Raw genomic sequence first — 26,058 nt, 5'->3', positions numbered from 1 at the left:
GGTCTGCCATAGTCAAAATAAAAAAATTCCTTCCAGTAGCACCTTAAAGACCAACTAAGTTAGTTCTTGGTATGAGCTTTCGTGTGCATTCTTGGTATCTGAAGAAGTGTGCATGCACACGAAAGCTCATACCAAGAACTAACTTAGTTGGTCTTTAAGGTGCTACTGGAAGGAATTTTTTTATTTTAACTTTTGATGTAATTGCCATCGTCTCTACATTTCTTTCTCCCCTCGCCCCAATCATGTATATCTGACAACTTACATTTCATGCAGCTGATGAAGTCAACTCGAATTCACAAATTCACAAACCACGATAAATTTGTTAGTCTTTAAGGTACTGCAGGTCTCGTTGCTAATGTATATATGATAGATGGTTGTTTTTTCCTGTTTCCCCTGGTTGGGCAATTTGTTTTCAACTTCAAGTTGTGGGGTATGAACCTCAGATTTGCTCATATTGGTTTTTATGTGGTATTTCATTTACTCGCACCAGAAAAAGCTTCTTTAAGTTCTTTTTAGCCTGTTCTTTGAGAGGATAATCGTAAGAAAGAAGAGCAGTGTTTCGAAGCAGACCAGTGTGAAGTCACAATAGGTTGCCCACTGTTACAAGATAGAATATAACAATAGTATCTCAAAAGCTTATCTATGTTTAACCACTAGTCGTATTAAAGCTAATGATGTTGTAGATAATACAAGTAATCTTATCAGATCTTTAGGTTTCCAGGGCGGAGCTCAGTGACCCCGGGCTTTTACTGAATGGCCTCTCTAAGATGTTACGTTTCACAGGATTTTAGTGACCGTAGCCAGATTTACAAAATTATAAAGAAGAAAGCATTTGCTCTACATACAACTTCTTGCAGATGGTACACAGAAACGGGGGTGATGGGGAGAGTGCAGGATTAGCATAGCATCATATCTGACAACATTGGATGCCATTTTTCGACTTGTATGTCTCTTTTGTGTTGCAGGCTGGGAAACTATAATCAGTTGTGGCTTCTTATTACCTATGTTTGTAGCCGTTTGGTATATAAGATCACGAGACAGGACAATTTACCTGCTAGTTTCATGCCAACCCCCCTACAGAGAAATGTCCTGGGTGTAAGAATTTTTGAAATGAGTGACTCTGAATCGCTTGCAAACCAGCTTCAAAATATGGTGGCCAAAGTGTGGAATCATCAGTACTAGGAAGTGATGATAGTGGCATGTTGAGTATAGTGAGAATCCAGGATCTGTGCCATATATGCTTAGACTGTACATCCTGTATTATGGCAGCCAGGCCTATTGAACTCATAGAATCATAGAATAGAATCATAGAATCATAGAGTTGGAAGAGACCACAAGGGCATCAAGTCCAACCCCCTGCCAAGCAGGAAACACCATCAGAGCACTCCTGACATATGGTTGTCAAGCCTCCGCTTAAAGACCTCCAAAGAAGGAGACTCCACCACACTCCTTGGCAGCAAATTCCACTGTCGAACAGCTCTTACTGTCAGGAAGTTCTTCCTAATGTTTAGGTGGAATCTTCTTTCTTGTAGTTTGGATCCATTGCTCCGTGTCCGCTTCTCTGGAGCAGCAGAAAACAGCCTTTCTCCCTCCTCTATGTGACATCCTTTTATATATTTGAACATGGCTATCATATCACCCCTTAACCTCCTCTTCTCCAGGCTAAACATGCCCAGCTCCCTTAGCTGTTCCTCATAAGGCATCGTTTCCAGGCCTTTGACCATTTTGGTTGCCCTCCTCTGGACACTCAGTGGGATTTGCTTCTGAGGAGATACCCATACATGTGTCCTGTTAAGAGTTAGAAAAGTTTTTAAGTGATTGGTTGTTTAAAGGAGTTAATTAAACAAATGCCAGGAATTCTGGTGTCGGAAGATTCTGTTATTTACATAAATCAGAAACAGGGAAACTTGCCACAGTTGTGCAAAATCCAAGTTGGATTATGCAACCATTTTCTTAATTGAATTGTGGTTCATGACTTTTATAATCCTAAGAAGCACCCACGGTACAGGAAGTGGGCAGGAACAGAGAGGCGTCGAGTTCCAGAAACACTTTTCCCCCCACTCACACTCCTCACTGAGCTTAAAAATACCAGTGTAGCATGATGGGAATACCGGAAAAACACTGCTCTCTGCATGCATGCTAAGGCTGCCACCCTAAACGTGCTTTAGCAGCAAGTTGGCCCCATTGTACTTGCTGGGCTTTGCAAGCTGCTTTGCTTGCATACCTCAGGTCAGGCTTCGTGTCAGCCTGCTAAGGTTTTGTGTGTTTTTTTAAAAAAAGTTTTTTCAGCAGCAGGTTTGCTCACTTTCCAAGCAGTCCAAACCCTCAAACGAGGTTTTTTGTTGTTGTTTTTCAGACTGAGGGGAGTTTAAGCCTAGGGTTTTAGTGGAGAACTAGTGAAAGGGGGCCTGGCTTCTGGGTGCATGCATCTGCTTCACTCCCACCCCCCTACCCCATCCTCTTTTTCTCCTTTCAGGGAGTTAGCTTTTTTTGTCCTACAACTTTTAAAGTATGTGGATGTGTTTTAACTGCCTCGAAATTCTCCAAACCTGTCATGGCCGACTGCTAGTGAATATACAAATAAAAGAAACTACCTTAAAATAACATTAGCATTTTGACATATGCCCACAGAAGCCAAGCAAGTCAGAGTGATCCCATTAGCTCAATGTGATCCCATTAGTTGAATTGTTCCGTCTGCTTCCTTTCATCTAAGGAGCAGTTCTCACATTCCATTTGTCAGTACTTGATGAGGCAAGCTGCTGACATTCTTCTCCTCCATAGTATAGTCTCTTGTTCTAAAATCTTAGCTCCCTTCTTTCTCCCACATCCCAGATCTCGCTATTAAGGTAATCTTGTGTGCCCTACATCTAAATTTGATAAACCGATGTTAATAGTTTGCCATTTTAGCACACAATGCTGATTCCATGTCTATCCCAGAACTTTTAACAATCTCAGAAAGTGTGTGGCTTTGACAGGGGACTTCTTTCAGCCCAAAAACAAAACTTGAGTTGACAAGGGTTACTTCCTTTACCCCTTTACATGTTTTCCTCTTTGAAAAAGCCGTGCCTGTACTAAAGAGTCACCTTCCCAGGAGTACACAGAGAGTGTCAGAAGCTTTTTGAGCATTGCTGGGTGCCTTAAAGATTTGAGACACAGGTCCATGGTGTAAATCTGCATAAAATTTGCATATGCTGATTTATATTCATAGATGAAAACTTGTGGCAGATCTTCAGAGGGAAAGCCACCCTGTAAGCAAACTTTATTTTTTTTATTTTTAAGTGGGGGTGAAGGGCAGGAAATCTAGGGCCCCATGCAAATGAGCAGGGGGTTCTGTCCCTCTGGGCCACCCCTTAACAATGCCCCAGAGGCCAAGCAGCTTACGAAAAGGTCATGACCCAGAAAGTTCTTCCTGAATAGTGGATCCTAACATCCTCCCCTTCAATTCCATACCAAAGCATTAGTTTACCTTCAGCACACAAACAGCTATGCTGCATTCAGCGGGAGTGTTTACATTGGGAACCATGCAGTGATAACATTCAGAGTAAATAAACTGATATTGTGACCAATGAAATAATGTTAAAATTGAACTGGCAGGAAGCAAATAGCACCCCAAAACAAAAATTTAAATATGTATTTTTAGGCTTGGTAGCTAATACGTGATGGTCCCCTTAGTGATGGTCATTAATATTTCACCCAACAATGGCAAAACAATAGGTTGTTTTACTTCAGGTAACCAGAATTCTTTTCTTTTTCTTTCAAAATGTATTTATCTGGTCCAGTAAGATAAAATGGAATTTTTTTTTTAGTAAACTGCATTTTACCTTTTTTGCAGGCAGTTACTTGATTCCAATAGGTGTCATATAGGGAATACTGTTAAGATTTAGTAATTATTGAGAGCTTTAATTCCAAGACATGTTGTTAGCTTTAAAATATATTACTGTGAAGTCTTAGCATAATGTGGTATTTACCCAAGTGGCAAATAAACAGATTTTCCAGTTAGACGACAATTTATACACAACACAGGAATGTTAAGATATATATTCTGGACTTGTGGGTATTGAGCATGCTGCTTTATGGAAGCGAGCAACTTACACCTGCCAGGAGAAATACCTCGATGCCTTTCACATGTGCTGTGAACATCACATGGCAAGACAGAGTCTCAAACAAAAATGTGTTCTCCCAAGCCCACATTCCCAGCTTGTTTGCACTTCAGTACCAGCGACGTCTGCGCTGGCTTGGTCATGTACACAGAATGGAAGATGGCAGGATCCACAAGGACGTGCTCTACAGGGAACTGGCTTCAAGTCCTAGGACTGTTGGCAGACCAACTCTGCATTACAAAGATGCCTGCAAACATGGCATGAAGGATGGCAACATTAACCCTGCTGTTGCAGACAATTGCAGTGCCTGGAGACAGATAGTCAGGTCATGTATCCACAGCAGTGACCAGACGAGGAATGACCACTGGGAGGAGCGCAGAGAGAAGAAACGCTGTGGTGCATCTGTAGCAGCAAAACCGACACCACCTTTTGCCTCAGCTGCAACAAGACACGTCTCTCTTGTATCCTTCTCTACAGCCACAGCTGGCGCTGTAACTCTCCAATGGTTTGACTTTCCCTCCGAAAGCACACTCTTCCATTTTCTCCTGACAGTGTCTCAGCTGAGCATCCTCCCCATCACATGTATAACCTTTTACTGTGGATCCTACATCCATATGAGAAGACCCTCCTCACTCGCCTTTGTGTTGTCTGTTTGTAGCAATGAATCGAAAAGAAACCCAGGTGGGGAATGGGACTTAACAGTGTGATCATATACATATCTACTCAGAAGTCACATTCAGTCAGACTTAATTGCCAGATAAGCGCATATGAGATTGCAGCCTGAGAAGGTACCGTATTTTTCGCTGCATAGGGTGCACCGGACCATAGGGCACACCTAGTTTTTAGAGGGAGAAATCAAGAAAAAAAATCTCCCCCCCCCCCGAGCAGCGTATAGACTGCGCGCAACCTCTCCCTGCCGGAGGGGTTGCGCGCGGCTATGGCACAAGCCAAGACATCAAGCGGGATGGATCCCGCTCGCTGTTTTGGCTTCCTCTTTAGCCGCGTGCAACCCCTCCGGCAGGGAGAGGCTGCGCGGGGCTAAAGAAGCCATAGCCGCGTGCAGCCTCTCCCTGCCGGAGGGGCTGCGCGCGACTATCCCTGAAGCTTTCCGAGCACAGTGCAAGTTCCCGCTACGCTCCTCAGGCTTCGGGTTCCTTTTGCTGAAGCCGGGAGAGCAAGACTCTCCTGGCTTCAGCGAAAGCAATGCAAAGCCTCCGGAGCGCGGAGGGAGCGCTCCCTCTGCGCTTCGGAGGCTTCGCGTTGCTATCGCTGAAGCCAAGGAGCCTGGATTCACTCCATAGGTCGCACACACATTTCCCCTTAATTTTTGGAGGGGGAAAAGTGCGTCCTATAGAGCGAAAAATACAGTAAGTCACTGTCTTTACCTGGTCCAGCACAAGACATTCTGCTCTCTGAAGTGAAAGGTACATTCCAAGTACAGAATGTAACCTGACTGCCAGCTGAATCTTACTTCAGCACTGGTGGCATGAACAGTGCTCTCCATTGCACCAGAGGACAGTAGGCTACCTTAAGGGGTGCAGACAGACCACATGACACTCACAGCTCTATCCTCTCAACATCTTACCTCAACTCCCTGCCTGCCTCACAATTACCAGACCTGCTCTCCAGGATCCAGATTGAGCCATCTCTTGATTGGGGCAAACTTTCAATTCAAGTCTTCTCCATGATATACAGCCAGCCCCTGTGTTTTATTGGTTGTTTTAGTCCCATGATCTCAGCCCTGAACATGGGGGAAACGCCATCCTCTTGACACAGTGGTCCAGGGTAGCTGAGGTTCAGAGACATCCCTGGTCTTTGATGTCTTCCAAGATTCATTTTAAGTAGCCTATGATGTAAAGCTACTTGGTCAGCTATTTTCATAAATGGACCAAGCCCAAGGAAGCTAGAGTCAGAACCTGGATACTGATGATTGCTTTATATCCGTGTTCATATGTGTGTGTGTTTGTACATTGTTGTGTTCTTTTGAGCCAAGAACTGTGTAGCAACATTTGGAGAAGTGTGAAGTCCAAAAGATGATGACATTCTGAACCATGTATTGTTCTGGAAGGTGTGGATTAGATCACTTCACTTAAGAATGCAGACCAAATGACATTTTCTTCTATCCCTTGGAAGTCTATAATAATAATAAATTAAAAGGTCATTGCAGCTGTAGAGGGAAAGACTCACCTGACCAGTGAGAGGGGATTATATAAGATGCAGCATTCCAGGCCTAAACTGCTCTGACTCCTTTTCTCACATTTCTGCCTCCAGTAAAAAAAGGGGGAGCTTTCAGGGAACCCTGAAATATAAATGTGGGGGTTAATTCCTTGGCTTAGTTTGTGAGCACATTTCGACAGAAGTACGAAGAAGAACTTTCAGAGTTGTCATGTCGTAAAAAGGCACAAAGAGAATCCTGCTGGATCAAGCCAAAATGCCTCTAGTCCAGAATTCTGTTTTTAACTGGGGCCAACGAGTTGTCATCCCAAAACTTGGAACAGTCCTCCCCTGTTTTTTGTCCTATCAGGTTTCAAGTGCACTGGCCCTAAACTTGGAGATTGCTGTTAATCACCATGACTGAGAATGCAATCTTACACATGTTTATTCCTAAGTGATTTCTATTGGGAGAAATATGCCACACTGTTTCGATCCATTAGTTTTATTTAGATGGAACAATCCCCCTCTCAGCTCCCCATGTGCTGTTTTGGGGGTTCTCCCAAACCACTAGAGTAGATTTTTTGGGGGGGAGCCCCATTATGTTAGTGGGAACCACACACTAGCTTCTGCTAATGTGCCAGGTTACTTCAATCTAGCCCATTGTATCCAGTGGGGTTTACTCCTTAGTAAGCATGTCTAAGATTGCATTATAGCTTCCAGATGTGTAGTCATGTTAGCATGTAAAACCAACTTGGAGCATCATAGTGACCTGAAGACTAATGCATTGATTATGGACCAGGAACCTGTGACCCTCTAGAAGTTGCCAGGTCATAGCTCCCATCATCCCTGCTTTTTTACCATTGTGGCTGGGCTGCTGGAGTAACATATGGAAGGCTGCAGGTTCTCAACCCCTGGCATAGGCCTGTGTGACTAGAGTCCATCCAATGAAATAAACTCTAGTCCACCACAACTTAACATACCATGGTGAATTTGTCAATCTTTAGGATGTTTTGTTGCTACAGGACATTATGCTGTTTTCAGCCGATTACCCGCCCTCCATTAATTTTCCCTGTCCCTTTTCATATCATTTTTGAGTGCTTTGGCAGAAAATCTGTATATAAATGTGGCACGTGACGTTGCAGCTATACCCTTATTGAGGGAAGGAATCCTACATGTCTAGAAGTGGGCAGTGCCAAATCTACCAACATTAATGAAGATCTCAGTCAAAGTCCAGCTATATGTAAACCAGAACAGAGTCCTGCAAGTGGACATGCAACAAAATGTTGTAGCATGGAGTGCTCCTGTTGTGTGCTTCAGTCTGTCTGGATTCTCCATTCCCCTTGCCACCCAGTTTTCTGGGGGCCCCCACTCAATTCATTGGCCATTGAGCATACAGCAGGGCTGTTTCCCCCCTTAAGATTTGTTTCTTCCCTCCTAAATATTTTTTTTCTATTTTAAATATTCAGCTTTCCCCAACCTTGCTGATACCTTCCTCTTGTTCATGGGTGTTGCTGTTTTGGTTCTGTAAGCACCGATATATACCTCAGAATACTGGAAATGGAAGAGATGGTTAAAATAAGGAGATGGCTGTAGAGTTAACTTCCCAAAGCACAATGAAAACCATCCTTTAGTTTAAATCATTTGAAAATTCTTATTTTTTTGATGATAATAATAATAATCTCAGAACACCTTTTCATGGTAGTATTATTTGATGGGGGAGGGGAGCCCTTGTTATAATACTGCCCTTTTTACTCAAGGAATGCTGGGGTAGGGGAATGTCTCTTCGTTGTGTTACTCTTGACACCATCTTCTGTTTTAATGAAAGCAATTTAAACAATAGACAGTATCAAGGACTAAGGAAACCAAACATAATTAGCACGAAGTAACTTATAGCGCAGCAGTTTAGCTATTTATTCGATATGAAAGCAAACTTGATAAAAGGTGCCTTTTTTCGCTACATTTCTCCTCTAGGGGCATCACACACATTTCTGAATTCTGCTTTTGTCTTCCTGGCAGCCTGAGCTTTATAAGCAGCTTTTAGTGCAAGTTATTACGATTCTTTTTTGCATAAAGCGGGTCATTCGAAGTTCATCTGTAGGTGGGGCAGGCAAGGTGGATTGGGGGACAGTTCTAATAGATCCATTTCAATAATTAAGTCATGCATTTCTTTTTTCCTCAACAAAACCTGTATGTCGGGTTTGGCCAGGTGGGAACTGTTTTCATGGCTGTTATCTTTGTCAAAAGGAATATTATGAAAATAAGGAATTACTGTGCATATTTTAACTCTTGATTAAACGGAGGAATCACAGTTCTCTCCGTGAAATGATTATTTAGGGACTTAAAAAATATATATCTAATAGAGTGTCTGATTATTACCCCTCCATTATCCCTATAGAATACATTTTTAGAAAACACATCTTAGGATGTGTTTTCTAAAAATGTATTCTACAGGGATACATTTTTAGGGAGCGAATGGAGCTAGTGTCAAAAACCATGCAATAGTATCAGCAGCATAGCCTTGCGTCCATTATGAAGCGCAGTTGTATTCCCTGCTCCTATTTTAGACTTTTTTGACCCCTCCCTACCTCAAGGGTTCTGCCAAGAACCTTTTCAATCCAGGGGTCATAGCTAGACTTGGAACCAGGGCTTGTTGAGGGGTAGAGGAGGTACGTCTACTTAGAAAAATAACTGCATTGTTATTCTCTGGAAATATTTATTTCATTCTAGGACACTAAATATGACTGAAGCAAGCAACCGAGACCAAGAAACTACAATAGGCAATAGGAGCTTCTTAAAAGGATCGTTTTAGTTTGCCAAGACAACTCTCCGTTCGCAGCGGATGGGCCAAACTCTGCCCACTCTTTCTCCATTTCCCTTCCGTAGGCCCATAGGGATGCACTTTTGCTAGTGTAACTTTAGATGTACTTTGCCTCAGAAGCATTCAGAAATGTATTGAATTACGCAGATTTCTCTGATAAACTTGCAGGAAAGGCAATTAAAATGGTAAGAGGATCATCTTTAGGAAACAGATTTAAACAGATAGGGTGTTTTAGGCTAAACAGAGATGATTCCAAGAAGGCATGATGGAGCTATATAGAAACCATGAATGGTGTGGATTAGATTCTAAATCGAGAAATGCTGTCCAAAAACTCAAGGCTACAGCCTAAATGGAAAGAGGAAAAGCCAGTACTACCACATAACTGAGGGACGTGGGTGGCGCTGTGGGTTAAACCACAGAGCCTAGGACTTGCCGATCAGAAGGTCGGCAGTTCGAATCCCTGCGACGGGGTGAGCTCCTGTTGCTCGGTCCCTGCTCCTGCCAACCTAGCAGTTCGAAAGCACGTCAAAGTGCAAGTAGATAAATAGGTACCACTCCGGCGGGAAGGTAAACTGCGTTTCTATGCACTGCTCTGGTTCGCCAGAAGCAGCTTAGTCATGCTGGCCACATGACCCGGAAGCTGTACGCCGGCTCCCTCGGCCAGTAAAGCGAGATGAGTGTCGCAACCCCAGAGTCGGTCACGACTGGACCTAATGGTCAGGGGTCCCTTTACCTTTACCTTTTACCACATAACTGACCTACAGATATTGGATGACATTGAGCTAATGAAGACCTTCAACAGAAGCCCTGCACAAGGACTCCCCCTCCCCCAGGAGTTGGCTCCTGTGCTGGGGGGGGGGGGAGGGAGGATTCTAAACTTGGACCAACTTAAAGAAAAAAAAATCCTGTTGTAATAGTTTGATGTTGGCTTCTTCCATTTCCCTTGTAATGTTATCTCAAGAATACTTCCAACCACAAAACCCGTGGTGTGATTTTTGCTGGAGATTCCAAAATGCCATTTGAATATATATGCATGGATGCAGAATATGTACTGCTAGAGCAACAGCATTGCAGGCAGCAGGCAGTTTGCAACACCTCTGTCCCCATTAAGCTGCTCCTATTGTGAGCGAATAAAAGAGTAAGCAAATTCTGGCATGAGCAAATGGACATTGGGGAAAAAGTTGCTTCTGACCCTTCCCCAACGTTTTTGAAATATTTGCCAGGAACATACAGGAAGCGGCTGATAGACAGTTAAACAGCTAATACAGTATGCCTGACTGCATAATTAGCAAACAGTTTGCGTCATATGCAAAGTAGGCATGGAACTGGGAAACTGGAATACAGCCTTTCCTTGTCGCAAAGGGGCACGAGAGGGTTGGGTTGCTTTCTAACAGGGTTGAGGAACCTGTGACCCCCCAGATGTTGAACTCCAGTTCCCATCAGTCTCAGCCAACGTGGTCAATGGTCAGGAATTATGGCAGTTGTAGTCCAGCAACTTATGAGAGGCACTAGGGTCCCTTCCCCTGCCTTTATATAGTGTTCTAGCAAGGAAATACAGGTCTTTAAAAGAGATCTCTTGATTCTTTTATAACAAAACTATTTTCTTACACACCAGAGGTGAATATCCACCATTCAAAAGATGCATTGAAATGCATTCCTCGAACCACTTTGCATCAGGGCTATAGAATTGCTGAACAAATTCTGCAGAGAGGGGGAAGATAAAGTTTCTTTTAAGAGTTCTTTAACATAATCAGTTTGATAGCAACCCAAAACACCTTTACTACCATTAAATATTTACCAAGACTTGGCTTTTGGGAGAAGGGCAGTTCAGAGCAGTGTGCTTGGCTCCATGCAATGGTATTGATTAGCTATCAGAAGGACATAGTTAATGAATAACTTTAGGCATTACTGAGCACTCAACATTCCTGTCAAGTTTGGTTTTTTTTTACCTGAAGATGACCTAAACTAAAGTCAGTTGGAACTGACACTAACCCTGCCGCAGATTGCTCAAGAATACGTAAGGTATGAACAAAGGTTCAGACAAATTGGTTGATCAATGCTTAAGCAATCCATTCTAATGGCTGTTGTCATCACTGCTGGACTTTAGAACCAAGCGTGTTTACATTTAATTAGAAAGAACACACAGTTTACATCGCACGGTAGCTATCAATATCGAATTGGAATTGATTTCCGCTCTGTCTCCTGAATCACTATTTCCTTCAAGCTAATTTTTAGAAAGCAGCTTGCAAGATGAGCCGTATAAATTTTAAAGCAGGGTAAACCTATTTCCTGGGGATGATAATAAAAGTAAATGGCATATAGCACAGCCATTAAGTTGGACTTGCTTTTGAGGTGATTCCAGTGCCCGAGTTGTGTTCCAGCAGTGAGAGATTTGCTGTTATCAGAAAAGTGTCACTTTTAGCTGAATGGCCACTTCGCATAATTCTTCACTTCGCTGAAAATGTAGAGTTACTCCTTCAAGTGTCTTAAAAAACCTCCACAAAAGAGATATTAAGGTGACATCATGCTGTCAGAATGTTTTTGAAGCAGAGTGCTCTTTTGCTGGGGGTTTTGGCATTCTGCATGAAATTAGGATTGTTACTCTGTCTTCAATTCCACCTCATGTGCCCACTCTTCATGGCAAATTGGCCTTTTGAATTTGTCATGCGGCACAATTTTATGCATGTTTACTTATATTTATGTCTGATTGCGTTCAGAGGGATTTATTCCCCATGAAGAATGGCTATAGTTCAGTAGAAGAGCGCGTTTAGGAGGACGCAGGTGGCGCTGTGGTCTAAACCACTGAGCCTCTTGGACTTGCCAATCGGAAGGTTAGCGGTTCGAATCCCCGTGACGGGGTGAGCTCCCGTTGCTCTGTCCCAGCTCCTGCCAACCTAGCAGTTCAAAAGCACACCAGTGCAAGTAGATAAATAGGTACTGCTGTGGTAGAAAGGTAAATGACATTTTTTGTGCGCTCTGGTTTCCGCCACGGTGTTCCATTGCGCCAGAAGCGGTTTAGTCATGCTGGCCATATGACCTGGAAAGTTGTCCGTGGACAAGCGCTGGCTCCATTGGCCTGAAAACAAGATGAGCGCCGCAACCCCATAGTCGCCTTTGATTGGACTTAACCATCCAGGGGACCTTTACCTTTATCTAGAGTGCACGCTTTGCCCTTGGATTATCCCAAGATCAATCCCTGGCATCTCTAGGTAGGACTAGGAAAGACTTCTGTGTCTGTCGCAAGTCAGGGTAGACAGAGGTGAGCAGGCTGTAGCCTGGGTGGTGCATGTGGCCCCTGACTTCATTTGATGCGGCCTTCCCTTGCCTCCTGAAGGTGCTTCATCCTTCCAACCGCTAAGAATTCTCTCCTTCCTCTTCTTAATTTCCTTTGTATCTGGATTTTGTTGTATCTCACTAAGCCATATTTAAAGTAGATCCACTGAAATCAAGGAACATTATTGTGTTTGTTTATTACCCGCCTTTTTCTTCAAGGAGCGCACGGTGGTGAACATGGTTTTTCCCCTTATTTAATCCTCACAACAACCCTGTGAGGTAGATTCAGCTGAGAGGCAGTGGTTGACCCAGGGACACCCTGTGAGCTTTTTGGCCGAGTGAGGATTTGAACCCTGTTCCTCCTGGTCCAACACTCTAACCACCACACTGACTCTTCTTGTTTTGTTTGGGCTTTTTATGACTAAGTGAAGTCCATTGATTTGAGTGGGTGCAGAAGAGGCCAACTCAAACATGATCTTTTCATGTTTCTTCATGTACAGTAAGCATAAGCCAGAGGCCTTCAAGCTCCCTGATGTTCTGCAAGCGTCATCTAATCCAACCTCCTGCAAAGCAGGAATCATAGCTAAAGCATCCATGACAGCTGGCCACCCAAAATCTGCTTCAAATCCTCCAAGGAAGGAGAGTCCTTCACCTCCAAGGGAGTCCATTCCACTGTCAAACAGCTCTTATTATCAGAAAGTTCTTCCTGGTGTTTAGTAGGACTCTCCTTTCTTGTAACTTGAATCCTTTGGTTCGGTCCAATCCTATGCATCTTTATTTGGATGTAAATTAATGCACATGTTTTAACTTTTTTTAATTTTTAATTTTTGTAACCCACCATGGGACCTGCAGGTGAACGGCAGAAAATAAATTGAAGAAGAACTGAACTCTAGGCTTCTCTTTATGAAACTCTTTAAGTGCCTTAAAAGCAAGACAGTGATGTCTTCAGCTTACAGCTTTACATTTTCCTTTGAAATGCTGGAGTATTTAATTTTTCCCCCGTCTTTTTTTTTGTGGGTGAAATGTGAGTCAATATATTTTATCTGCTACTCTTCCAATGGTTTTTATTTATTTATTTTAGACTCTCTGCTCTGTGGATTTTTCGTATTTCTTTATACATTATTTATAGTTTCAGAATGTCCTTATTTAATTGAATAGGTACCTCGCACCATTTTCAAACAACCTCAGGTGGTAGGTGTAATGACATACCGATACTCTGACCTTTAACTTTTAGATTCCTATTAAATCAGCCATATTTTACTTATGCATGCGCAGAGGGTTTTAATTTCTATATGATCTGGCAATGCGGTCGTGTTTTCTGCAGAAAGGAAAGGGGAGTGCCAACACTCTTGACACAGAGTTCTGTTTGTTATTCAGTGCTTACTTTTCATGTCTCAAAATAGGAAAACACAATTTATGCCTCATTTCTTACTTCCATGATGGTTCAAATGTGTGACATCCAATCTACCCAACCCAATGTTTGCAAGAAAACAAATATGCACATGGTGGGGAGAATGGCTCCCTGCAAAAGCAAAATAGGGCAAAGATTTTAAAAAGCTGCTCAGATTATATATTTATTTTAAACAAAAATAATTAATGAAAGATATCCACTCATTCATTTATATCAGTGGTAACCTTGTAGTCACTGTTTCTCAGCCTAGTCTACATTACTGGGTTGCTATGTGGAAAAAACATAGGTTAACTGCATAAATACCACACTGTGGGATTGATGGTAGTAATAATGAGGTAAAACTGTGATAAATAGTGCACCCTAAGCATGTTTCATCACTTTCCAACAGTGTGCTCCTATGCTTGTTTAATGAGAAGCAAGTTCAATATAGTTCAGTGGGACTTACTCTCACATAAGTGTGCATAGAATTGCAGTCTTGGCAGCACATTTTAATTGCTCTTAACAGCCACGAACTGTCATCCGTGGGGTCTAACCAATCAGATGATCTGATTCTAAAACACCATTGAATGTGCACCTGGATTTTGCTCCACCCAAAGCCAGCCTTAGATGTGGACAAGCAGAGTGCTCACCCTGGGCACCAAGCTGAAAGCTGCACTGATTGTAGTGAGCTCAGTATTTTTAACCTTCTTCCCCCACCCCACCCTCCCACCAAGTTCTACAGCACAGGTGGGGAACCTATGATGCTCCAGAGGTTGTTGCACTCATTAAGTCTCAAGTGCTAGCTGGCTTGGGATGATCCTTAGCAGTGGCAACAGAGGAGGTGCGAGCCATACTGGTGCTTCTCAGACACTTCTGCAGAAATAAAGATATACGTATAGGGTTGTGTCTAACGGAGTTGTAACGTTAGCTCAAGGGCTTCCACTTCTGTAGTGGAACTTCCTCTCTCTCTCCTCCCCCCCACATATCCCCAAATTGGAGGGTCATTTGGAGAGAGGAGCAGGGTAGTTTCCATCACACAAGCAGAAGTCTTGGTGCTAATGGGATGGTCTCAATGGATCCGTTCCCCAAGCTGGTAATGTATCTTGACATGGAGGATCTGCAAGATACCAAAACGAAAAGGAAAGGAAAGTGCTAATTATTCACACTTCCTCTGTTTCAGCTTCTGGGTAATGCCATTGGCTGTAACAAAATGTTGTGCTGTTGGTCAATAGTGCGTTAGTATATTTGTGTAATTAATCCTGGGGTTTTTATTTGTTTCATGAGAATAGGCCATATCACTTCCCTCTACTTCATAGTACTGCCGAGAGGCAATTGGTCTGTAGAGTACAATATGAAAACGTTGATTTAGTTTTGTGTTTATTTTTAATGTATTGTGGAACCATTAACACGAGTGCTTCAGATCTTCTTGGCTTGCTGTTTGAATTTTACATTGAAATATTTTGGCCATGGCATATTTGTACCATCTTTTTCAATGTCCTCTTTTTACATGCCAAACCTGTGCTGACCATACTGAAAAGACCTACCTTTTTGTTTTTGCAGTTTACACCAGTCTTTGTCTCAAGAAGTGAACCTTAAGGATCAGTTCAACGCCACTCTCATAACTTATGAAAAAGCTCTGAAAAACAGAGAGGATGTTGTGTCGATGCTGCTGCTTCAAAATGAGGAGCTGACAACCCATCTTCAGCAAGCAGCAGAAGAGAGAGCAAATGCAGAATTGAAGTTTCAGCAAGCTTTAGAGGCTTCACAGGAGGCCAGTGAGAAACTTCAAAAGTAAGTACATTGTCTTTCTTTTAGGAAAATGGCGTTTGTCAACTAAATGGGCCCCTCTTCCTGTGACACAAAGAGGTTCAAGTTAGAAAACAGACAGAAATCCCTGTTAAAGTTAGTGGGCCAATTCTTATCTGAATATTTATTCAGACTTAATAGCAGAGCTATTTATTGTTATATCCAACAACAAAACTGTAGGGTTTTTATTTGTCAGCTTAGCACTTCATAGTTATAACATCTGGAGAAGAGATAGGATTCTTGTGTATTTATTTATCTTCTATAACAGAGGTTCTTCTTCTTCAGCAATCACTCATAGCCAAGTAAGATTGTCTTCCATAAACACGGTTTTGACAATGAGTCCGTAAGTGTCTGTGGAGGCCAGTTCTTGATCCACACATCCTTCCACAGTGGGGACATTGGTTTCTGGGTGGGAGTTGATCACGGTGTGGATTTGCCAAGCGTACCTTCCTCTTAGCACGTTTCTCCCTCGCGTCCTGAGTTTGAGTGTCTTCAAAGCCCATGACACCTTTGGTAAAGGCTGTTCTCGAATTGGAGCGCTCACAGGCCAGTGTTTCCCAGTTGTTGGTGTTTATACTACATTTTTTTAGATTTGCCTTGAGACAGAACTTGTGACTATCCAGATGTTGTTGGCCTCCAATGCCCATCAACCCAAGTCAATATGGCCAATGATTGGGATGATGGAAATTGTAGTCCAACAGCAACTAGAGGGCCACAGGTTCATGCTTGCTTAACATTTTATAGACTCATGTCTATATGCACATGTCAGTTGGATCCAGACTGGATGGATGGAGAGGTCCTTCCGTTTGCAGACGTCTTTTTCTTCACAAAAGGCATCCTACCAGTAGGGAAGATGGGGAGGGGTGACTTTTACCAGTTCCTCCCAACCCATGCAGCTCCCAGCACCATTTCCCAGGGTGTTGTAGGAGGATTGCCCAGCCCTCCAGAACAGTGTCAGAGGTAGTGCCAGGGGTTGCACGGGGAGTCGGAATCTGCCCCCTCCCCCCCAAAAAAACCACACACACAAACACAGGGAACATCCCCTGAGCAGAACTGCATTCAAGGGATGTTCCTTCTTAGAGGAGCAAAGTCTGGATCCAGCCCTGTAACATTTGAAGCAACTTTGTGTATGCTGCTGAAATGCCTGGAACATTTCAGTTTCCCATTTAGGTAGTTCATATATTTGACTGTAACATGTTCGCCCTATTCAGTTATTCTTCTCTTCATACAAACAGAGGGAGAATGGGAACAGTGGCGTAGCGTGGGTTGTCAGCACCCAGGGCAAGGCAAGTAATTTGCGCACCCTAACCCGTGGATTTGCGCCCCCTAACCCGTGGATTTGCGTCCCTAACCCCCAGATGTTGTGCCCGGTGTGGCTGGCCCCCCCCTGCACCCCCCACGCTACGCCACTGAATGGGAATGCTCTTTGCTCTTTGCCATGTCCCCATTGCTTGGCTCCGCCAGCCTCCATGCATTAATAATAATACCTCTTTGCATTGCTTTTTCTGTTGGTCACACAGTGTTCCCTTCTCAATCTTGCACAGTACCAGTTTAGAGAGAATGGCACATTTCTCATGTCCTGCACACGTCTAGAGGCAGGTCAGGTGAAGCATGATGATTAATGGTGGAAAAGGCTCATGCTTTCCAGCAGCTTCCAGGCACAGCATATCTCATGTTGTTCTGCCATGTAGTTGCCAGCTTCCATGGGCCCAGATGAAATGAAAATCAGTGAATGCACCTTTTTCTTTCTCTTCCTGGAAGGCTAAAGTTGAGTAGATCTGGCTGTTTGTTAATACTTCTTTAAGTTCAGATGTGTGCTTTCCCGCTGAAAAAAGTTCATGCCCAAATCAGTTTACCAGAATATCCAAAATTTAAAAGGCCAGGTTTTTCTTGGCTACTTTGCAGTACAGATCAAATCAATCACAGTCCTTGAACACATGTTCAGCATATTTCTTTTCTGTTTGGTATCATGGGGGAGGCTTGCAAAAGAAAGGAAAAAAGGACATCAATGTTTTCAATTTTGCTAGGGCTGCCATATTTCAAAAAGTAAAAACCAGGACACCCCAAAAGTTGTTGAGCTCCCCCCCCCAAAAAAAAACGCAAAAAAACCCAAAACCCATAAATTTTTGATTGACTTGCCTAATGTCAGGATAAACCGCTGCCTGCTGAAAATCCCCCCTGGATGTCATTTCCACCTTTGAAATCCCGAGAAAATTTGTACGTGTGGCAGCCCTAAATTTGATCTGTCTGAAAAATGCCTGACATTGTGCGAAACTCAATAGTTGGCATTAGTTTTCTTGACAAACATTTAGGCACCAGTTTAAAAGGAGCTGTACTACCTATTGGCTTCCAGGCCCAAGTGCTGGTACACGCCTTTAGAGCCCTAAATGACTTGGGACCCAAATAACTGAAGAACAACATCTTCCCTTATCAACCTGCTTGTGCATTAACCTGCTGTGACCCTTTTTCAGGTGACATTTGTCAGGTGCCATGACAAGGGGTTTCCCTGCAATGCCCACCCCCTGCCGACTCTGGGTTGACCCTCCCTACAGAGACTCACCTGGCAGTCGCATTATGATCCTTTTGTTGCCAAGCTAAAATAGTTTTATCCACCGAGTCATTTTTAATTTGTGCCTGTTTTCATTTGCTGTAGCTCTGTGGTAGAGCATCTGTTTGGCATGCAAAAGGGTCCAGGGTTCAATTGTTGGCATCTCCAGGTAGGGCTGGGAGAGTCTTGGTCCTGAAATCCTGGACAGCCACTGACAATCAGTGTAAACAAAACTGATCTTTAGTCTGTATAAAGCAGCTTCTTCTGCTGCTGTGTAATGATTATGTGTTCTGTCTGTTTTACTGCATTTAAGTTGTGATAAATGGTTGTGTTTCTAAATAGAATAAAGGATGGCATAAATATTTTTTATAAATAACCAGTGAACCCTGCCCTTGCACTCCCAATTTTCTACTGAGCATATCTGTTGAGTGCCCTGGGTATGCTATTGACAGTCTCCCCCAGCACCTTCCAGAGGCGAAAGGAGTTCTCCCTAAGTATATGCATTGCCGTGCTGTGATCTTCATTGTGTAGCCACCAAGAATTCCTGCTTTCCCCCCAAAGGAATCCTGGCAACCAGCAAGGCCCCTTGCAGTCATATTTTGTGAGCGTCACTGTACCAGGAAACCATTCTGCTCCTAAGGTCTAGAACTCCTCTTGGAAACCCATTGTTTGATTCCCTGCCAGTGAAAGAGCAACATTTACCCCCCAGATCTTTGTTTCAAACAGCAGCTCGTTAGGAAGGAAATACATAATTAACTGAAAAGTTACACAATAATTCTATGTAAGAACTGGACTGTTTCACACATTGTATGTTTTGACACATATCCTGGAGCCGCTAAGTTGAACTCCAGAGCAGCATCTCATGTTCCTGTTATGCCAAAGAGAAGCTGCAATTATTACCAGCAAATTCTTGCTTACCACTTGCCCCACCTTAGAGACAGACTGTCAGCTGCCAAACCTGTAAAGGCAGCAATTTTCTTCTTAGTATAGCAACCAAGGGGTCAAACATCATATATCTCTCCTGTTGCACAGACTGAGCTGACAAAAATGCTATTATATAATGATACAATTATGCCATGACAGTCATTTAGATATCAGTTAATTCCCAGTGATAGTCAGCTGAATATTGGCTCATTTTGGAACAGCGAAAACAAAGACCTTTTTTTGTGAATTCATGTTGCATTGTGATATTATTTATTTTTCAATTATTTTAAGCAGCTGTTGTGAAACAGTTTCCTCGGTTCACTTCAACTGCTATGTTTCACACAGTGCAATCATGTGCACGTTTTCATAGGTGTGAGGCCCTCTCCTTTCTTCCTAGCAAGTGCACCTTGGTTTGGGAACCTTGGTTTGGAATGTTCTTTCTGTACACTTTTAAATACAGCTGCAAGAATATTACCCGGGCTGCACAATTCCGTCCAATTGTTACCAGTTTCAGCGCTCCCAGTCCATTTTTGGCCCTATCTTAAAGCATTGGTGTGGCACTCATCCCCACACATGCTGGCTCCCCTTCAGACTTCCCCATATTGAGAGGGAATATATGTCAGTGTTTGTAAAAAGCAAAAAAGGAGGAAAGGGTTCTGACCTCCCTTTGTCGCCTCAGTCTCCTTGTCAGCACAAAAAGAGTCCACGAGAATATCCTTGCAGAGTTTTATTCTTAAAAGACTTTGTGCAAAACACGACTGAATAACTATACACACCAGCACTAACCAACCAACCAACCTAAACACCAGCCACAGCAACAAACTAACATTTCTCACTCTATATATACAACTTGGTGCAGACCGCTGAGTCATGCTGACCCAGCTTTATTCGCATTAAAGAAACAGCGGCCATTTTAGCCGTGACAATATATTCCAAGTGCAATAATAATAATATTTATTTGTTTGTTTGTTTGTTTGTTTATTTATACATACATACATACATACACACATACATACATACATACATACCCCGCCCATCTGGCTGGGTTTCTCCAGCCACTCTGGGTGGCTTCCAACAAAGTGTTAAAATACAGTGGTCTGTTAAACATTAAAAGCTTCCCTAAACAGGGTTGCCTTCAGATGTCTTCTAAAAGTCTGGTAGTTGTTCTTCTCTTTGACATCTGGTGGGAGGGCGTTCCACAGGGCCGGTGCCACTACCGAGAAGGCCCTCTGTCTGGTTCCCTGTAACTTGGCTTCTCGTAGTGAGGGAACCGCCAGAAGGCCCTCGGCACTGGATCTCAGTGCCTGGGCTGAACGATGGGGGTGGAGATGCTCCTTCAGGTATACTGGACCGAGGCCATTTAGGGCTTTAAAGGTCAGCACCAACACTTTGAATTGTCCTTGGAAACGTACTGGATTTAGCTGGATCTGCATAGAATCTTCCCTGTGATCCTGATCAGGAGGAGAATTCTAAGCATGTTCCATTTTCCTTCTCAAAGTTTATCAGTAGTAGGAACTCTGAAGTGAAGCAATGGACACCGTACTCGGGGACATCGGAGGCAGAGCTTCCATGCACTTTCCTTCCTTCTTCCCTTTTAGAATAACACAAGTTCACACCAAACACCTGAAAAGGACTTCAGTCTCTCCATAGACTAGACCAGGTTGGCTGCCATAAAGGATAGCTAGACCTCCTACATTTCTCTGTGTACCAGAGTAATTTAGTTAAAGCCATGATTTGCCTGTATTAGATTTTCACTTAATTTGGGGAATCATTTTCTGGAAAGCAAAGTAGAGAAATTGCTGCATGTAAGAGGGCAAAATATTTTGAAAAGTTCCATCCAGTTAGCTGTGAATCTGGGCAGATAACTTGAGCAACTAGCTTATATAAGTATCCCATTTCTGTTCTTTAGTGTTAAAATAATTTGCTGTTACAATAGAGTATAGGCCAGGATTATCTCAGAGAAAATTTTCTAGCTTTGCTCTAATCCTCCCCAAACCAGGAGTGCTGTAATGGACCTGCAGATATAACCTGAACCATGCTAACTCTAACGTGAGCTTTTATGAGAAGAATTAATTCAATTTGACATGCTTAACTACTCAGGGAAAAACTGTCTGCCAGGTTAGTTAATGCTAAAATCAGCCTTCTGAGCCTGTAGCAAAATTAAACAGCTGGGCAAAGTCTTTTGACAACAACACCATGCCCTTTTTATCGAGAAACTGTGGAAATGCTTACTGCATCTTCCCAGCACCCCCAGTCATCCACCCCATCTTATAATTCAACCTGCAAACAGATTAAGCAGCTGAGTTTGTGGAAAGTGTGTTTACTTTGAGCTAAGAACCCTTGTGTGGCACTATAGAGATTCCACTGACACCTCTGGGAGAGCCACACAGACGGTTCTTACTCATCAGCAGGAAAACCAGGCTAAGAATTTGCAGTTTCTTTGTAACCTCAACGGCTTCATACAAATGAGTATTTTTCAATTAGGCCAGAACTACTTTTCTTAGCCTTTATTAATGTGAGAGAGGGAGAAAGATATAAAATATTCTGCATTTTTAAAAGGAACTGACTGATCCCTGTACTGAAAGACTTCCTACCACGCTAATTTTGTCCAACTCCATCCCCATTTTCCAAGGAGATAGTAGTTATCATTTGTAATGGGAAACCAGGTATTCCTACTCAATTTTTAAAAAAATGCAAAGTGTATGCTTTGCATAAGTAATAATGAAAATCAATGCAACCCACCTGATTTCTAATATCCTTAATTTTCCATCACATCTGTCTATTAATAGTTATGGCTTGAAGTTTTCTTAAGAGTATAACATGCATGTGGGATGAAGTCCTTTTTATTAGGTGTCAACCTATGATAGTGCCTTGATAATCTTTGGAAGAAATAGTGAAATTATTATTTATATATTGGAATGTTTCGTAATATACTGTGATAGCAGAAGGTTAGCAAATATTGCTATGGATCTTTCTAAAATATTTATACCCCATCTTTCCTCTTCAATCCAAAGGCAGCTAACATCATAAATGAACTTAATCATTTTTCAGAACCCCAAGGGATGTCAGGGCTGAGTCACACAACATCTGGGCTTCTCCTAGCTGCTACTCTTGTCATGGCCGCTCTCCGTGTTAATGGAAAGAAAACCATGTGATCTAAACATTTGCAAGTATTTTCAACACCCAACACAAAAGAGAGATGGCTTGCAGCAGCATGCAGAGCTACTGATAATGCTCATGTTACAAACATTCTCATCTCAAGCAGGGAATCCACCAAGGGCTGAAGGAGGAAGCAGCCAGCATGACTGATAATGTGATTCAGTCCTCATTATATTTAGTCATTTTATAGTTTGAATACTTGTTAAGTTGCTCACCTATCTGTTAGAGAAAATACATAGTCAACCTGGATTTATTCATCCATCAGGTTTTTCTACCACCCTCCAGTAGACAATTATTGAAGTGGTTTGTACAAATTTTGTCTCTGAGTTATCAGACAAGCCTCTCTGAGGACCAAGGTGCATAGGTCAGTCAAATTATGTTGGCTCCAGAAGCACCCATTCCTTTCCTGGCACTGAAAATGTAACCATAATGAAATAAATAACTAACATTTCCCTGCCCTTTCATGACATCCAAAATCAGTTTCCTGAAGTAGACACCTAATCATAAGGCTGGTCGCCAGTGTAGCTCTTGAAGCACAATAAGATAGGTTGCAACATCCAACCCCAGCTATTATCCTAGCATCTGCATTCTGTAACAACGTCAGTGATGAAGTATTACGGGAGTCCAACCTTGAGGTTGCTAGATCACCATGGCCAGGATGTGTGTGTGACTGCAGCATCAGAAGCAGGTCTGTACCTACTAAAATAGGTAGACCACTTCAATGAGAACCTTGGGCTTCTCAATCTCATAGCTTTTGTGAAGCTTCCAATTCACTATAGCACTGTTTATATATGGGGATCCAGCATATAAATGCATGGTACGCCTGTGAACCAGAAGGAGCAGCAGTTGAATACTGGAATCTCCTCTCTGATAGTGTTTGGGAGCTATTCTAATCCATTAATATGAATGGAGCTTTTGAATTCGTTTTAGTCAGTTAAAGTTTGCACCTGCTATAGATAATACTTTATAGATAAGAGAGGCTCTCGTGGCAGCTTCGGATTTTCCAGCACCGGGGAAAGTCCCTTCTGTTCTCCCACGCTTTTAATAATAATAATAATAATAATAATAATAATAATAATAATAATAATAAAAAATTATTTGTACCCCGCCCATCTGGCTGGGTTTCCCCAGCCACTCTGGGCGGCTTCCATAGAAACCAAAAAAAACACTAAAATATCATACATTAAAAACTTCCCTGAACAGGGCTGCCTTAAGATGTCTTCTGAATGTCAGGTAGTTGTTTATCTCTTTGACATCTGATGGGAGGCCGTTCCACAGGGCGGGCGCCACTACCGAAAAGGCCCTCTGCCTGGTTCCCTGTAGCTTTGCTTCTCGTAATGAGGGAACCGCCAGAAGGCCCTCGGCACTGGACCTCAGCGTCCGGGCAGAACGATGGGGGTGGAGACACTCCTTAATGCCACGTGTTTAATTCTTATAACTATTTTGTTTATTTATCCTTGTTGGTCTTGCTGCCAATGTATTGATTTTATGCTGCTGCATGGTTTCATGCTGGTTTTTGGCTAGTTTTACTCCTGCTTTTATAGTGTTTGTTTTCAAATTGCAGTTGCATTATACTAATTTTAATTTGTGAGGATATCGTAAATTGGGCAATAAATTGAAATTCCACAAGTTTTCAAGGCATGCTTTGGCATGGAAGAGTGTGTTGATATGGGGTTGGAATCTTATGGGACACAAGTCTTTTGGATGCAGCTCCAACCATCGGGATGGGATTGGAAGCAGGAGCGCATCATTACCTCTGTTTCCAAAGAATACTGCCGTGTGTATGTAGAAAATAGTACTACCTGGTGGAAGTATCCTCAGCATGGAAGGGGAACCTCTAGGTTTAATTCTTATAACTTTTGCTGAACTACAAAAAGAAAACTTTAGAAAAGCCCTTATATATAACCCCCAAACTGTCCAGTGAGTGACCAAATATGTGACATTTTGGGAACAGGGGGAAGATAGCACCAAATGGCTAGATAGCATTTTGCTACATTTTGTTGCAAATCCTACTTCTAGTTTAATTAAAGCAATATAATTTTTTAGTGCAGCTACTCCAGAAGCTAAACCAAGATCAATCAAAGAATCCCACAGAGATTTTATTGAGTTAAGCTCAAATGCTGTACAACATTTCACTGATGAAAATAGGGGTGTTCTTGTCTTGATGTAACTGTAAAGAATAGCACAATATTCCCCCTCCAACATTATTTTCTGATTAACAAGACTTCAAATCCCGTTCACTTGCAAACAAGCTCCATTGATCTTATGGCAGATTCTTTCCAAATAAATGTGCATTGCTTTGTGATCTCAGAATGAATAACTATGTAGATAATTTTTTTAGCATAATCCTAGGCATGTTTCTCCAAAAATCTCATGGTTGAACCGGACATACTCCCAGGTAAAGGTGTATAAGTCCCATGCATATTTACCTGAGAGTAAACTACTCTGAACACAGTGGCACATTTGGGAAAACATGCATAGTGTTGCATGTAGGAAAGATGGGATATATATTACAAAATCAATAAAATGGATGCTTCATATGAAAAAGAATGGAAAAACAAGAGAAATTATAGACCATGCTTGCAATCGCCATACATTTATTTAAATCATGCACTACCCTTTATCAAAACTGTTTATTTCAGTGTGATAAAAGTACATGTTTTAGGACATGGTAATACTTTACTATTAATCAATTTTTGTGTAAGATATAATATGCACATGTGTGCAGCACACATACAAGATTAGCATAATTTCATTTTATCATATAATTGCATACATAATTTTCCTGTAATATCTTGTGTGTTTTGCATAAAAAACAATTAAACTCTTGTAAGAGTCATGTGTCAGAACAAGTTCTCTTTCTTTCATTGCATTTTGCATAACGGGATCTGCTTTCTATGTTGCACTGCCATTTCACACATGAAATGTGCATGGCGGAGGGAATCACATTGGGGCAGCCTGTTCAATAGGTGTTAGCATCTTATTCCTCAGAAAGTAAATACTAATCTGCCTTCTCTGAGCACGGGAATTGTGTGCATTTCACACCAATGTCCAAGACATTCTCCAGCGCCCACTGGAGGGTATAATCTTTCCCAGAATGATCTGAGCAGCGCAGTTCAAGAACAAGAATGAATCTTTGAATAATCGCACCACAATGTGAGGTGACCCTCAGGCAGGGGACTGACCAGTTACCCATATGGGTTTGTGGCAAGGCGCTCTGATGTTCTTTTTTAACACAGCTGTGAGAAGAATGTGGCTAAGATCCAGTAGCCTTTCTGGAGTATAGCTGGCAAAGGAAGCCATGAGGGGAAGAGAATTTAACACATGGGTGTAAGAGCTTCAGCTTCATTGATTCGATCTGAGGGGAATGCCTAATGACTGGAAGAATCAACCTTGGCAATGAAAACACAAAGCTCTTTTCATCAATTCAAACTCGGACTCTAAAGCTGCAGATGGTTACCTCCAGCATTGCCTATTCAGGGCGAGGTTTTATAAAATGGCACTTTGCTGAATACTAATAGATCAAAACAAAGATTTAATTACATAAAGATGGGTTGTTCATTTTTAAATGAGGATACAGGTCAGTGTCTCAGAAAAGGATAATATGACTATCTTTTATACGTAGGTCTAAAGTCTGAGGTTTTTAACTGCAAACATGATACCGTTAAAGCACAGATTGCATTCTATAGAGTACAATGTCTATTAAATAGGAAGCAGACTCAAAGCTAGGCTTATGGACATCAGTGCTTTTCATAACCCCCCCCCCGTCCCCGTCTGATGCCGGTTTATGAATGGCCTTTCTGCAAAACAGAATGACTTTTCTAGAGTTTCAGGAAACTTGTGGAAATTTGGTGTTTGACTTTAATCTTCCCTTTAAAATCAGAAG

The 26,058-nt window shown here is 42.3% G+C and overlaps 1 protein-coding gene across 3 annotated transcripts in view; it reads left to right on the top strand.

Moving 5' to 3' along the window:
- Positions 1-26,058, top strand: part of MIPOL1 (mirror-image polydactyly 1) — a 191,522-nt gene that overhangs the window by 143,025 nt on the left and 22,439 nt on the right. For all 3 annotated transcript variants that reach the window (XM_083508870.1, XM_083508871.1, XM_083508872.1), the window contains exon 11: positions 15,296-15,526. In XM_083508870.1, coding sequence (XP_083364996.1) covers positions 15,296-15,526 — 231 coding nt within the window. The remainder of the gene's footprint in view (positions 1-15,295; positions 15,527-26,058) is intronic.

Source organism: Podarcis liolepis (genome assembly GCF_965112155.1).
Source record: "Podarcis liolepis genome assembly, chromosome: 1".
NCBI lineage: Eukaryota > Metazoa > Chordata > Lepidosauria > Squamata > Lacertidae > Podarcis > Podarcis liolepis.
This window is presented reverse-complemented; position numbering and strand designations above follow the sequence as displayed.